This window comes from Dasypus novemcinctus, chromosome X (assembly GCF_030445035.2).
Source record: "Dasypus novemcinctus isolate mDasNov1 chromosome X, mDasNov1.1.hap2, whole genome shotgun sequence".
Taxonomy (NCBI): Eukaryota; Metazoa; Chordata; class Mammalia; order Cingulata; family Dasypodidae; genus Dasypus; species Dasypus novemcinctus.
Genome location: NC_080704.1, coordinates 128,655,059 through 128,670,362, shown reverse-complemented (window position 1 = coordinate 128,670,362; position 15,304 = coordinate 128,655,059). Strand labels below are relative to the sequence as shown.

At 52.0% G+C, this 15,304-nt stretch overlaps 1 protein-coding gene across 1 annotated transcript in view; it reads right to left on the bottom strand.

Moving 5' to 3' along the window:
• Positions 1-11,601, bottom strand: part of LONRF3 (LON peptidase N-terminal domain and ring finger 3) — a 39,002-nt gene extending 27,401 nt beyond the window's left edge. Inside the window, exons 1-3 of the mRNA XM_004458681.4 lie at positions 10,640-11,601; positions 7,662-7,780; positions 4,815-4,937 (exon numbers count right to left, since the gene is read on the bottom strand). Coding sequence (XP_004458738.1) covers positions 4,815-4,937; positions 7,662-7,780; positions 10,640-11,540 — 1,143 coding nt within the window. The 5' untranslated portion in view covers positions 11,541-11,601. The remainder of the gene's footprint in view (positions 1-4,814; positions 4,938-7,661; positions 7,781-10,639) is intronic.
• Positions 11,602-15,304: the final 3,703 nt, after the last annotated feature.

The following is a 15,304-nucleotide window of genomic DNA, read 5'->3' as shown; positions in this document are numbered from 1 at the left end:
TTATCTGCTATAAATGTGTATTGGAAACTTTATGTGCAAGACACAGTATAGGAATATGATACTACCTCCACTTGGGGATCAAATGGAGTTATCTTTGCCCAAGGGGGAAACGGACTTTGGCCCAGTAGTTAGGGCGTCTACCATATGGGAGGTCCGAGGTTCAAATCCCGGGCCTCCTTGACCCGTGTGGAGCTGGCCATACGCAGCGCTGATGCGCGCAAGGAGTGCCGTGCCACGCAAGGGTGTCCCCCCTCCCCACGCGCAAGGAGTGCGCCCGTGAGGAAAGCCGCCCAGCGTGAAAGGAAGGAGCAGCCTGCCCAGGAATGGCGCCGCCCACACTTCCCGTGCTGCTGACGACAACAGAAGCGGACAAAGAAACAAGACGCAGCAAATAGACACAGAGAACAGACAACCAGGGGAGGGGGGGGAATTAAATAAATAAATAAATCTTTAAAAAAAAAAAAATCTTTGCCCAAGGATCTCAGCAGGTACTTAGAGGCCAATAGCTTGAACAAACAAAATCAGGAAAAGAACAGCTCTCAGACCCTCTTCCCAGGCTCTGCCCCTAAACTGATCAACCTACCCCAACTGTGTGGCTCCAGGGGAAGTGGGCTAATACCTTTCTAGTGCTGTCAAATCTATGTTTTGGCTGCATCTGACCAAGAACTAAAAAACAAAATGTAATAAATAACCTCTGCTACCCTGCCCAAAGTTCACATTTTTACCTGTAAGAAATAAGGTTCTTAGCAAAGAACACAAACAATTAGCGACTCCATTTCTTCTTTCTCAGGAACTGGAGTAGGAGAGGTAGGGCTCACTCCCCATATTTGCCCACAAAGTAGCCAAACGAAGCGTCGCGAACAAGCTGGGTGAGTTGAATTTTACCTGTGACAACTTTGGTAGATTATGGCTGGTGCCTTCAGTAGCCATTGACTCTACTTGTTCCTTTAATCTAGGGTGAGATGCCAACAGCTTCAGGATATCGGGAGAATGTTCCTGAGACTCCCCTGGGACTGATGGTGTAAAGAAACTAAAGAGAAGCTGTGACATAAAACAGAAGACTTCACTAAAGTTTCTACAGGTGCGCATGTGAAGGGGGTGGGGGTGGAAAGGGGTAGAGGGCACAGCTTGCAGGGCAGAACTTCAGGGAGGAAGCCTTGGACCAGAGTTCCTAGACATGCCAGGGTAGGGATCCTCATACTTCAGCATACACCAGAATCATCTGGGGAGCTTATGAAAAATCCAGCTTCCTAGCTCCCACCTCGGCCCCAAACCCCACCCCCAGGTCTGAAGTAGGGCCCAATAATCAGGATTTTTAAATGGCACTATATATACATGCCTCTGTTACCTAGCCAAGGTTAAGAACCACCACTCTAGGTGCTACCATTCCACAGAAATATTTGCAGTGGGATTTTTATACCCATCTAGGAGGAACGAGACAGATGAAATTAGGAAAGACGTTATCAGGTGGGGGACCTGAAGTCATATTCGTAATACCCCAGTGCACAGAAGTCTTCAAATGTCTCCTAGGTTCCTCACTCTTTCTTTTCTCTGCCTACCCATTTTGCTCCTCCCCCACCCCCCAGCACTACCACCCGCAGCCATCACCCCTGGATCATTAATTCCTTCAAAGGTAGGGACCTGGGCAGTGAAGTGGTAGGAAAAGCAGAACCCCAACTTTTCTCCTTTTCCCTGCCTCGCCTACCCAATTCTGGTCTTCACTTTCCAGAGAATGTCAGGTAAGTTCAAGCATTAGGGGGCAGGCAGTTTCCAGAGTATTGCTGAATTTCCTTGTAATTAAATGTATCACATTTAACACAAGGAGGGTAGGTCACTTGGCTTATAAAACATACTGAAATATTTAAAGTATTTAAGTTGCCACTGAGCAGCCCCTGCAGTGTTTGGAGAACCACTAAAGTCTTCACCCTCTTCCTCAGAATACATAGTCAGGGTATTTATTGATCAAGGAAATATGACAGAACATCAAATTCTCTCTAGTTTGATATGTTCCCTTGCTGGTTCCCAGCAGTTCCTTCACGGTGTTCCTTCAGTGGCCAGCACTTGCCAAACCCTGCTCAGTTTTACAGGCTCAGTTTCAGCTCAAGTGTTGCCTTTTCTTACTACTCCAGCCTGCCTGATCTCTTCTTTCACGTTCTCTACTGCACTATAATGTGGCATCTTATGTTACACAGACTTTTGCTATCCTTGAATTGTGCCATAGACGTGTTTATCTCCAACCAGATGGCGTGCTTTTGGGGGGTACATCACAGATGCCCAATAAATACTCACTGCATTGAGTAGAACTGAATTAAGACCCAAAGTCTCCAGACAAATCACTATCTACCCTTCCAGTTCTGGGAAACCCACTTCCCAGGTATAAGTTGGCAAAGAAATGACAGGCAGAAGTACTCACAGTGCCTAGGCCCAGAAATACCAGCTTTCAGAGGTCTCTTCTCCACAAGGACCAAACTTGGCCCTCAGAAGCCCTCCTGAGTGGCCCAACAGGACCAACCCACTTCTGGGGCAGTCTTCCTGGAATTCTCCCAAAGAGACCACAATGCCCTTCAGTGGGAGCCACACAGCAAGCCAAGGCTCAAGGATCAATACGCAGGGGGTGGCAAGTGGGAAAGGATGGCAGAGGGGATAAAGAAAAGGAAACAAGGTAGAAATGGGAGCAATTATCTTCTTCCCTTTACTACCTAAGCTCCCTCTCTAGGCCTTCTCAATGGCTTTGGAAAACAAAAGTCGAGGTCAGCGCCCTGTAAGAATGATCATTCCACATGAATGAAAGTCAATTCCATTCAGTGTCAGTCTTGGGAAGGCTGAAATGGGTCAAGAAGGAAAAAAAGAAGCTGAGGTAAAAACAAACATTAAAAAGAAACCCAGGATGTGAGTGTCTAAGGTAGCTAATTAATGCCAAGTGAACTTGGACCATCTCTGTCAAATCTTTGGCCCTGAAATTGGAATAAGCCAGAGAATAGGCACAGCTGAGGGCCTTCAGTGTTCTTAAATGGCTGCCGTTCTCTTGTCACACTCAGTGGAAATTAGCCTCTAATTCCTTCCTCTAGTCTCAGCATTCTTGTAACACTCAATACTGGCAAATGTTTGCTTGTATTCTCTGATATTTGTATTAACAAGTGTCAAGATTGCAAGTTCCTTAAAGACAGATACTGTGGCTTATGCCTCTTCGGGTTTCCAGAGGTTGGTACAATGCCTTGCTCCATCCATTAGGCCAGTGGATAACACCAGCTGGTCTATAAAAGTGGGCGGGAAAAAGAGGTTAACCCAACTGATGAAAACAGAGCCTCTAAGAACAACTAGGAAATAGACAAACAGGAATAAAGAAAACATTCACCCCAGGGCAGAGACCAACTTCTGTTGATCCTTGCAAACTCTGCCCCAAACTGAAAGTTCTTCTAACTGCCTTTGTACATCCCAGAATTAGATATTTCCATTGTGACTCTTGACCAGCTCCACCACCAGTGAGTGCTGAGACTTCTAACATGTCCTTCTGGGACAGCAAGATGCTGGAGGGGTCAAGAGAGAAAGCTTTGGAAGCAGAGTTGAGTTGGAATGCTTTTCCATCAATCCCTCGCTGTATGACCTTGAGAAAGTCACCAATCTTCAGTTTCCTCATCCGTCTCATTGTAACATGGGGATAAATAAGAGTACCTACCCTCATGGGGATGTTGTGGGGATTAAACTAGATCTTCCCAATAAAGCACTTAGCACAGTGCCTGGTGCATAGGAAATGCTCAGTAAAGGCTACCTATTGTTATTGTTATTGGTAGTACTACTCTTACCGTGGACAATACCTAAGATTTGGGTAAGGGTCCACAGCTTGGAGCAACTCTCCCCAACCTGTGCTCCTCACAAAAACACTTGTCCATATACCCAAACCAGGAAACAGCAACTTCCCCAATAAGAAATCCTCTGTAAGAGGCAGAAAATTCAGAGCCATGTTTCCCCTAGTCCTCTGATTTTGCTACAGGTTCCTTTCAGGAGACTTCAGAAACCAGTGCTGTCTCTTGCTCAGCTTCTTTAACCACAGTGGGACAGAAGCACTTGGGGCATGGTAGTGAATCAGGGTGCAGGGCAGGGCAGGAGGGGTGGAGGGAAGGACACAAGGAGACCAGAGAAGACTCCTGAATGTCAGCATCCAACTCCCAGACCAATTGGGCAGACACCATGAGAGTAAATTGTAAAACAATAAGCAACAAAGTCCATGAATTTAGGATGCTTGAGCCTTCACTAACGCTCTCAGTATTTCAAGTACGTTTTTATAACAGCCACATTTCACTGGGACCCAAGAGGTGGAATGATTGCAACTGCAGGCTGGACCTCTGTGAATGGCAGGGAAGATGGGGACTAAGGTCCCTTCTCAGCCCTGAGTGGTGGGTGAAGTAGTGACTCAGACAAAGAAAGGTTGTACAACTACAGGCAACTGCACACCCCAGATCTCTCATCAACATCTAGAATCTCCTCAATGCGCCTCCATCCCCACATTAATTATTTGGCTTGGTTTGGTTTTGTATCCCATTGAGAGTCCAGACCCTGAGTCAAAATAGCAAGAACATTCCTCATAGGCTCCTAAAAAAATTCAAGAACTTCCCAACTGATTGTACACACCAGAAGGAGGGTGTTTCTGGGCAATCAATTGGCACTCGTGTCTCCCTCCTATCCCCTTACCTTGGGGAGTCACCCACTCAGGACCCCAGATGCCAGGGAGGATAGTATTCTCACTCCCTTTCCTGGAGAAGACAATGATATGGAAGCCTATTAAGCAACTAGACCCTGGTTACATCTCAACTTACCCTTTGTGCTTCTAATCTTGCTCTTTTGTTCTTTCCATCCAGGGATACACAATATAGAAACTCCTTTAATGCTTCGTCCATCTTGCCCAGGGTGGCTAGGGCTTGCGCTTTGCGGAAGTGTGCCTGGAAGGAAACACTAGCATTCAATTTCATTCTTATTTATATTATTAAGGCTGCTCCTATTAAGAATAGCTAAATACTTAGAGCATTCGCTATTGTGTGAAGTATTTTAAAAGGACTACCTTATCTATGACTGTATAATGTAGATAACTATTCTGAATCCCGTTTTAAGGAAGTAGAAACTGAGACCCAGAAAAGTGACTTGCTCAAAGCAACAATGCCGGTAAATTTTGGAATCAGGATTTGAACTTGGGACTGACTGATGCCAAGTCCATAATCTTACCTACTATGCGATATATACTACCCACCTACCCACCCACATTTTATTGGGGGATATCACTACATGTAGCAGGAACCCCCATTGACCATGTTATGACCAGCTTTCAGGATCCACCCCTGTGTGATGCCTTCCTCTTAACTAGTCTGTCAAGCAGAGGCCTGGTAGTAGAGGCTTGAGTGACACCTACACTTACTGATCATATTTCAGAAAAGGTCCAAGAGAAGGGATACAACCTTTCCAATATCTCAAAGATAGCTAGTGGCAAAGCTGGAAATAAAACTCTGGTCTTAGGACTCCCAGAATGCTTTTCCCCTAAAAGCAAGCTGCTTTCTAGAGGCCTACCCAGGGATTGAGCAAATGCTTTCATTTCTGGGAACTTAGCTCACTTTTTCTCTCTTACCACATCTTCAAAAAGTGTAAAGAAGTTTTAGGGTTCCTCAGGGTCCAAGGCCAAATACCCTAGGAAAGAGGAATATCCTGGGGAAGAGGGAGGGAATAGAAAGGGGAGAGGGCTGCCCTTTCTTTGGGCCTTGGGACAGGTGGCCACTTTCAACTTGGCTTGAAGAGCATTTCTTTTGAGTCATTTAGGCTGTCCCTCAGTGTCCTGCTCCTTTGCCTACAGGGCTGACCCTAAGTCCGACTTAGTGAATGAAATGGGCCAGGTTGCTGCTGCTGGGCCACTCACCTGCCTCCCCTTCCAACATGCCTCTGCAGGCCCCAGTGTCCTCAGGCTCCAGCCTGGATGCAGGGGCTGGTTGGGATCTGCCTTCTTGAGCAGTAGCCCCTACCCCAAAGCTCTTGGGGCCCTCTCCTCGTGTCCCCTTCCCTCCTTCAGGAACTTATTATTGGCTGATAACATGGATGCTAATGGCTTCCCTTGCTGCTCCTCCTGAGGATGTTTACCAGAGGCTTTCTGGAGAGAAGCCTGGAGTGGCATTTCTGGGCAGCTGGAAGGGTAAGTGTTGGGACACTGAAGAGGAGTCTGGTGTCCCAATAATCATACCAAGTAGCAATCCATATACTCGACCTGCTCAGGGCCACCAGTTCACCCCAATGAAAGCTGTACTACCCACAGAGGTTTTTTGAGTACCACTGAGCCCTGGCTGGAGGGCTAGAATGGGGCCACCAGGTAAACAAACCCCTTCCCTAGGGGCATTTCACAGTAAATTGCAAGAAATATGCAAACTGGGTTGTGAGGTGGTTTTGAATTACATACAGCAGCTTAAACCCAAAGGTTATTCTCTCAACTGCAAAGACAATAGAGTTTTCTCATCACTGACCCTCCCCTCCCTACCCCAGGGCTATGGGGAAATGAAACTCCTCTTTAATACTTCACCAAGCCTTCCTTCACTGTGGAAAGTCACCTCTCCCATTTCATGCAAAATAGTCCACTGACCCTCAGCGCCGCCGTTTCCCACTCTGCTATCACAGGCCCTCACCCGAGGCTTAGGGTAGGGAGAAGATTCAAGAGAAGTCCACTTAACCCCCAGTCAGTTCCCTGGCTTACACTGATACAAGACCTGGAGTACCCCCACGGAAGCTCCTTTGACTTAAGACATTGGTGACTTTTATTAAACTATAAACGTTTTCCCTGGGAAAGAGAACACAATAATCCATCACCACCCATGAAAACCTGCTAATGAAAAAAACATAAGAGATTCACCCAGGCACTTATGGCAGAGTATACAAAAGCCCACAATCCTTTAAAGTTTCCAAACCCCCCAATTCTGATAATCCAGTATTTTCGTGAGCTTGACTTCAAAACTTTAGATGGCAAGACCTAATCTAAACTGATGTAAAGTATTTTAAAGTTTGATCTAACTCAGTGTGAATTTTCATATAACTTGTTTGATTACAGGGTGCTGTCCAGAGCTTACCGAGGGGTGTTATCTCAATATACGGTCTTTCTAAAATCAGAAGCATTCTGGATTCTGAAACACATCTGGCCCCATGACATTCAGTTAATGGATCATGGTCCTGGACTTGGATAAGTTAGTTTTCCAAGGAAGGCATCCTGGGGGTGTGTAGAAAAAGCACTACACTAAAACCCAGCAAGCTCTGTAGCTTGCAAACTATCCTCTTGGCCATGCTCACATTTGATCCTAACTGCAGCACTGTGAAGCAATCAGGGCAGAGAGCAATAGCCTCGTTTTGCAAATGAGGACACTTGGGGTTCAGAGAGTGAAGAGACTTCCCCATGGTCACTTAGTTTGCAGGTAGTAGAGCCAAGGCCTGAATCTCGTCTTCTAAACAAAATATTGATATGTGGTGGAAGGCCAGCCCTGAGGCCAAGCACAGAGCTGCGGGAAGTGACACTTTGCCTCCTGACATCCTGGGAGATGCCAAGCCTTCTCCTTGCTCTGCTTGCACTCTAGTGCCCCTGCCTTGCAAGGAGAAAGCGCTTCCTGCCAATTCTTGTCTGCAGCACAACCCCTTTCCATACTCACCTTAAAGCCCATTGGGCGGAGCTTACATGCTATTTCTGCATCATGCAGTGCATCCTCATGAGACTCCAAGGTGAAATAAATTTGAGATCGGTTGCTATAAAGCAAGTGGTCATTTGGAGCTGCCAAAAGGAGAACAACCCTCATTAATGACTTCCCCAGTACAAGTACGTGATAAGTCTTGTATGAGGATGGATCTTGTGCAAATAGCAAATTATATAGGACTTTTATACTGGGGAACCCAAAGGGTTAGGTTCAATTTTCAGCCGTAATATTGCCCTGCCTACCACACCTCCCAGCCACTCTAGGTCTGAGCTTCCCCAACTGCACAGAGTAATTTTTGTCCCTGTGTCTTAACCAGTTCTTCATATGGTCTGTGGTGTCAGGGACACATTAAGAGACTGACATCGAGGAAACCTGACACCTGCTTCTTGGCTATGCACAGCTACTGCCTGGCAGCCCGGCATCTGAGTGAGAGATTACCAACAATGAAACGGGTCAGGGAGGGGGAAAAATGTTGTAGCCCAATGTGACCCCATCCCAGTCACACCAGGAAGACAAGTCCAAGTAAGTCCTCTAGGTGGGATGACTGGGGACATTTAATGACATCTCTGTCTATAAAGCCAAGCATATATGAAATTTCCCTGAAGAAAATGGAAAAGCATTTGCAAGGCCCCAATCCTCTCATCATGATAGCCAAATGTGAAAGGAACTGGACAAGACTTTGGGGAATAAAGACAAGCCCAGGAAAATTCATTTCTGGCTCTCACCAACACTAAATTCCTGGATGTGAGGGCTGGGCAGGCCTTTAGAGATCATCACTTTCAACCCACCCATTCCTCAGATGGAGAAGGCATCTGCTCAAGGTCACATTGACTGGTCAGAGTCATTGTTAACTAGCTGGACTTTACAGCTTTGAAACTGGGGTGGGAAACAGGTTCCTTTTTCTGAAGGGGGACACAGTACTCAGAATAATGAGGAGACACTGGCCCTCTTGCAGCGCAAAGATACTCTGTTGGGGAAATCCCTTTCCTCTTAGAAACAGGTCTTGATATTTTCACCCTGACTGATCTGAAGGGATTAACAAAGGTGCAAGGAAGATCCCCCTTTAACAAAGGGTACAGGAAGTGTAGGCAACAGCAGAAGAGGAGGGGAAGGGCAGTAAGGGTCTTTCCTGGCTTAGAGGATGGCTGAAAGGATCTAAACCTCCCTTGGGGGTTGGGGCTCATTCACACTGCTCTGCTCTTCCTTAAGGTCTACACTCCAGCTTCTGCTGCTTGTGCGGATTTTTTTGGTTTGGGGTGTGTTTTCTTTTGGGGGCAAGCTTTCTTGGGGCCCATTACTTGCTCTTAATTCATTAGCAAAGAGTTTCATCTTCTGCCCATTCTCTTCAGCACCCCGCCCCCCCCCCCCCCCCCCCCCCCCCCCGGCCCAGGCCAGTGGCAGCTCATAGTCTGCCCTATCTGGGCAGACTGGGCGCCTGGAGGGGGGTAGGGGACAAGGGGGAGGGAATACCGTGCTCCCCCAGCTGCCAGTTTTGCCCAATTAGTTCTTATTTCCTGCCCCCGCCCCCATTACCTGTTGCATGGTTGGGTGGAGATTCAAAATGTGGCTACTCCAACCTGTCCTGGTCCCCTCCTCCAGCCATCAGAGTAGGACCCAGGGCACCCTTGAATCCCAGAGCCCTGACTGCCCAGCCCTACTGTCTCCTCCCCAGCACGTTTCACCACACATGGCGCCGCGCGGACGGCGCTCCTGGCAACTGGCCGGAGTTGGGTGATACTGGCCGGCGGCTCAGCGGCCACTTCCTGGGTCCAAACCTGGGAGGGTGCGAGCCGCTACCTGTGGGGGCTCGGACGAACGCCCACTGGCCAGTTGGGGGCGCCGGGCTGCGCGCGTTGCCCTTCAAGCTGCAAAGCCCACCTATCCCTCTCTACAAGTGCACGGTGAAGTGGGCCAGAGGCGTGCCCCCTTCCCCGTAGCCAGCCCACGGTCTCCGGGGCTCCCCGAGTGGTCGCCAGGCCCCGTTGCCGCCCGCTGGACTTCGAGGTTGGGGTGCGAGGCGAGGGTGCGGGCGGCGGGCGGGCGGCGGGGGGGAGGGGGCATCTATTTCGGCCAAGGACCGTGTGATAGGAAGCGGTGACAATGAGTCACAGGGGCAGCGGGGCGCGAGGGCTGCCCGCCCGCCCGCCCCGCACACGCTCGCGGGATGGTTTCGGAGGCGAGCGTGGCCCACTTCAGTTACCTCAGCCGTTACACAATCCCGCCCGCCCGCGCGGAGGAGGGGCCGCCCGACCCGGCCCGCTCGCGGCCCTTATGCAACCAGTGCTCTCCTGACCTAATTCCACGCAGGACCCACCCCACAGGGAGCCACGGCCCCGGAAGGGCCAACTCCCGGCGGCAGCGGCGGCCCGGGCCCGGGCGGGAGGGGGAGGCATGGCACTGCCCGGAGCTCTCGGGTTGGCAAGCGCCCAGAGGACCGCTCGTGAGCGTGGGGAAGGCGCGAACTTCCTCTCCTGGAGCAGAAAGTGCGGGCAGGTGGAAGGGGGGACCCGGGCGTGCAGAGGGCGAGGCAGGAGGGACAGAGAGAAACAGACGGTGCCACCGAAACAGAGTGAAACAAATGCGAAGAGAGAGAGAGAGAAAAAGAGAAACGGGATGGCAGAAACAGACTGACCGACGCCGAGACACAGAAGCTCACAGAACAGAGACACAGAAAAAGACAAAGCAACAAAGACAGACAAGGCACTGAAAGAGAGAAAGCGACAGGCAAAGACAAGTCAGGGACCGAACCCCCAGAAAGCCCTCTTCCCCACCCCCGCCACGATCCTTCTCCCCGTCTTCCACGCCCCTTCCTCTGCCCTGGTTCATGCCCCCATCCCCTTCCCCGGTTCCTTCCCTGGGCCCTGACCTCGCGACCTCTGTCCCTGCCCGCGGGGCTCCAGACCCGCCCCGGCCCCGCCGGCTGCGCGCGGGCTCACCTAGTCGAACTGCCTCGTTGTACTTGAGCAGCGCCGCCTCCATCTGGCGTTCGCGGTACAGCCGGTTGCCCTCGTGCCGGAGTTGCGACGCCCGCGCCGGGCCCGGGAACAACTTATCGAGGAGGCCGCTGAGCACCACATTGACCCGCAGCGGCGGCGGGGCCTGCTGCCCAGCCCGCCGGGTCCCGCACGCCCGCCCCGAGGCCACCATCAACGCGGAGAACTTGACCCCGCACAACGCACAGCGCCGGTCAGCCGCCCGCCCGCGTTCCAGGCACAGTTTACAAAAGGTGTGGCCGCACGACAAGGACACGGGGTTGGACAGAAATCCATGGCACTTCCGGCACTTGAAGCCATCCCACACCTCGGTGGCCGCGGCCGCCGCGGTCGCCCCTGCCTCTTCCGCCGCCACCGCGCAGCCCGTCGCGCCGCCGCCGTCCGGGGACGCCTCAGCCTGCGGGAAGTTCTCGGCCAGGCAGCGCACCAGCTGCTCCAGCTGCTCGGCGACCAGCTGCTGCCGCTCCGAGAGCTGTCTGTACACCTCGAGGGCTTCCCGGAGGCGCCCCCCGGACGCCAGGGCGTCGGCCTGCGTGAGCAGGACTTTGCACTCAGACATCGAAGCCCGCGGAGGCTCGGGTTCCGGCTCCCGCGTCGGCGGAGGTGCGGTGCCCTCTGCAGCCCCCTCCGGGTGGGGACCCACTTCGACGCGGGCCGCTGATGCCGCGGGCTCCGCCAGTTCTAAGTTGTTGCTGCCGAGCTCGGCCGGCAAGCTCAGCATCTGTCCAGGCTGAAACGAATCCACTGGGGAGGGACAGCGCGGGTGGCTGGCGAGACTCGGAGCTGCTTCCACGGCCGCCTTGCCGCCGCGCTCCGGGTCCCGCCTCGCCTCCGCGAGCTCCATGCCGGCCGCCCCGCGCCGCCTAATAACTGTCTTGTCTCAGCAAAGTGTTATATAAAACGGCACCACGTGACGCGCCGCCACGCCGCTCATTGGCCGGCGGCGGGGAAATTGTTACAAAACCAGACAGTTTTGTAACAGTGTTGCGCTTGCTTCTTTTGGCTTCGCTTTTCTTGGCTTCTTTCTGAGGTTGTTTGTGTTTACACTCCGCCGTATTTCCCCCTCCCAATGTGGTTCCTTGGCGGGAGAGGGGGAAGAAAGAAACACAAAAACTCAGTTGTCTCTCGGGCTTGTCCAGCTCCAAACTCCACACCAACCCTGCCTCCAAACCCGCCCGCAAACAGGTCCCCCGGCCATCCGCTCGCTAGCGCACCCCTCGCCCTTCCCTGGAGGGGCGCGTACCGCGAGGCGCGCTGTCCGCCGGGTCTTCTGGGGTTCCGAGGGCGCGTCCTCCGAGAGGCGACGCCTGCTGCTTGCCAAGGGGAGCGGGTGGGAAAGAGTCTCCGGAAGGACTCCCCCCCGAGCCCTGGGAGCCGCAACCCTGTTCCTCACATTCGGGATCCCGGACCACCTTCCTCCCAGGAGAGCCCCCAAAGCTGGTAAGCGCGTTTTCCCAAGGCGCCTGGTACGCCCAGCCGGGAGCCGCTCTGAGCGGCGGGTCCGGCGGGCGCAGAAGTTGGGTGGCGCTGCCTGGGCGGTGAAGGACGCGCCTAGAAGATGCGCTCGCCGCCTCGGCCCCGGCGTAGGCGCCCCGCGGGCCCTTTTCCCTCATGCTCTCTCTCCCCGACCTGATAGGGTCGGGGAACCCATGCTGGGGCGAGTGGCAGGCACCCCGCTCGGGACACGCCGGGCCCCAGGGGCCACAGGCCGTTTGGGCACAGTCGTGAGAATCGGGTCTGCTTGGGTCCAGGGGTTCTCTGCGGGCACGAGATAATCGCCGGCGGAAGATGGAGCCGAGATCACGACTCCGAAGAAAAGTCCGCGGATTCTGGCGCAGCCTAGCGGCGGAGCCGCCCGCGGGGTTGCCGCTCCCGAGCGCTGAGTTCTGACACCGGCGCGTCACAGTGGGGGGCTGCGCTGTTAGGGTGGAGCTGGGCCTGAGCCGCGGTGATTGGCTCACAAGAACTGGGGTGCCTGGAGGACGCCCCGCATACTTCCAGAAGGCCGGGTGGTAGACCAATCCCACCCGCTGTTAGGTTTCCCTCCCAAGCCCACATCTTGAAAGGAAACCATACACACAAAGGAGCTGACCAAGGCCACGTTGCTCTGAGGGGGTAGGCGGGAGCTGCCCTTGCCCCCTGTAGACTCTGGGCAGTGCCAGAATCAGTGCTGAGACAGAGCTCTGCCCCAGGTGCTCGAAGACCTATGGTTGGTTCCTACTGAGGCCACTCCTTAGCTGAGTGACCTTAGGCAAGTCACCTAAGCTCTGGGAGCCATCGCTTTCACTTCTGAACAGATGTCAGGGACATCAAGTGGTGTTTTAGAGTTAGGGACTGTTGGCTCCGTCTGAGCACTGTGTCTCTTTGGAGCACCAGTCCTCTCCTTAAATCAATACCAAGATCCCAGAGAGCAGGTACTGTGCACTGAGCCCTAAAGCCTCCCTGGGGTGAGACAGGAGAGGAGGAGAGGAGAGAAGGGAAGCGGGCACACAGGGAAAAAACGCCAAAAAAAGAAATGAGGGAACTTAGCATGTAGCCAGAAAGATATGAGGCACACGTAGTACCTGTCTGGAAGCCTTGACTTTCTCATGTCTCTCTGTAAGACACTGAGCAAGTCCTCCAGGCCTTAGTTTCTCCTGATCTTCAAGGTCCGCTCCAGCCCTAAACTTGAGTGGCTTCCATCCTAAGACCAGATTTCGTGATTCTAACTACTTCAGTACAAATGACTAGCCCAGGTGCTGTGCTGTGGGTGGTATCCTGGCCAGGGGGGTGTGGCCAGCAGCAGTGGCAGAAGGGCAGAGGCAGCTGGGCAGATGTCCTTTTCTTTGTGGTCAGGCCTCAGCTAGATGTTGAGGACAGGGAAGTCAGGGGACTGGTGAAAAGGAGGAGACAGCCATGCCAGGCAATAGGGGAGAAGCGGGTGCTCCCTGTGTCTTGCTTCTGACCTGAGCAGAATATATTTTATCATCCCCTCAGTTTCCCTTGCTGTTGAGTGGTGTCCCCAGCACTGATTACCTTCCTCCCTTTATGGCTCCCATGGGGGAGAAACATTGTCTGTGAGGCAGTTCAAGTGGTTCACATAAAAGGGCCACAAGGTGGATAATGATGAACACCTCTTAACTCAAGGGCTTTATCCCTTCAGTAAGTCTAAAACATGGATGTCTGGTACCCAATGTTGTCTTCCAAATGTAGATCTGGGGTGTGTCTTGCTTCCCCAAAGAAAAAACTGCACTGTATAATGTTAAACAGGCAAGGATGGCATTAGTCAGGGGCTGCTGTATCTGGGGAGAGGGGGTAGAACTCAACTCTGTGGCAACGGACAGCTAGCTTTTTAAGGGCTGGGAGTGGGCTGGAGGAAAAGCACTGGAAGATAGTAAGAGGGCTTGATCCATGGGATGCGCCAGTGATTTACTGAAGTTTCCATTAAGACGGTTTGGTTCCACTGAGATGGGTGAGGGATTTCCTGAGGTTGTGAATAGGCCGTCTTGGTACAGAATGTTTTCCTTTTGCAGTAATTAGGCTGCCAGGAGGCTGTAAGGGATGGGAGAAAGGAGAAGGGAGAAAAGGAACTACCCAGTTCAGAGCCTCTCAGGCACAAGGATAGCTGGGGTGAGAGGGAAAGGGGAGGGGGAGGTCGGGAGAGAGTTCGATATTTAAACTAGTCAGGGTCTGAAGTTGTCTTTTTTTCCATTTCGTTCCCCTGGAATCTGAGTTCTTTTTCTCTGCAGCCCCACAGCTGCAAGATTAGTTTCAAGGTAGTCAGGACATGGGAGAGAACAAGGCACACAGGCGTAAGGCTGGGAGCTTGATCAAGAGAGAAAAATTCTTGGTCATCAATTTATGAGACATGAGTGCCCCCTGGGTTGATTTCCTTCCCTTTCCATGTTTGGGCAGGGGATGGGGGTGGATAGAGAGGTGGGGAGGGGGATGGGGTGCGGTGGAATCAAGAAGGCAAGGATAGGCAGCAGGTCCCAGTCCTGCAGGCATGGATAAGGATGCTCTCACCAGGCAAGAGCCCTTCTCAGCAGCTGGTGTGCCCATGTGTCCATGGCCAATCATGAACTTGGTCAGGAATGTTAATAGCAGTCAGAGCAAAGCCAGGCTGCACTAGCGCAAAAAGCAACACCACCTACTCACTGACCAGACTCCATGGGGAGTTTTACATTGTATTTTCAAATCAGGACTGCCTGTAAGAAAACACCAGATGGGTTTCTATTGAATGCTAGAAAACATTGCCACAGTGATTTTCTTTACTTATTTAGAACTAAACAAACATTACATTGATACACATATATGGACCAACTCAGAAGTCTCCTGCTTAAAACCCTCTCCCTTCTGCTCTTTACTAATTGGAGCTCTCTAGGAGAGGAGTGGAGATTGACAACATCTTTTGAAATGCAAATATTTCCTTTTGAGGGCTGGGTCCTTCAAATCTCCATTTCTTGTTGCTATTGATCTCCACAGGCTGTGGTTAACCAGAAAGAGAGCTAGAGTTGATGGAACTGCTTTCCAACTGACTACAGCCATAGTGTTCAAACTGTGCTCTGGGGAACCTCTCTGGGGTCCAGAAAAGACAGAGTATCCCTCAACTAGGGCAGTGCTGTGCCT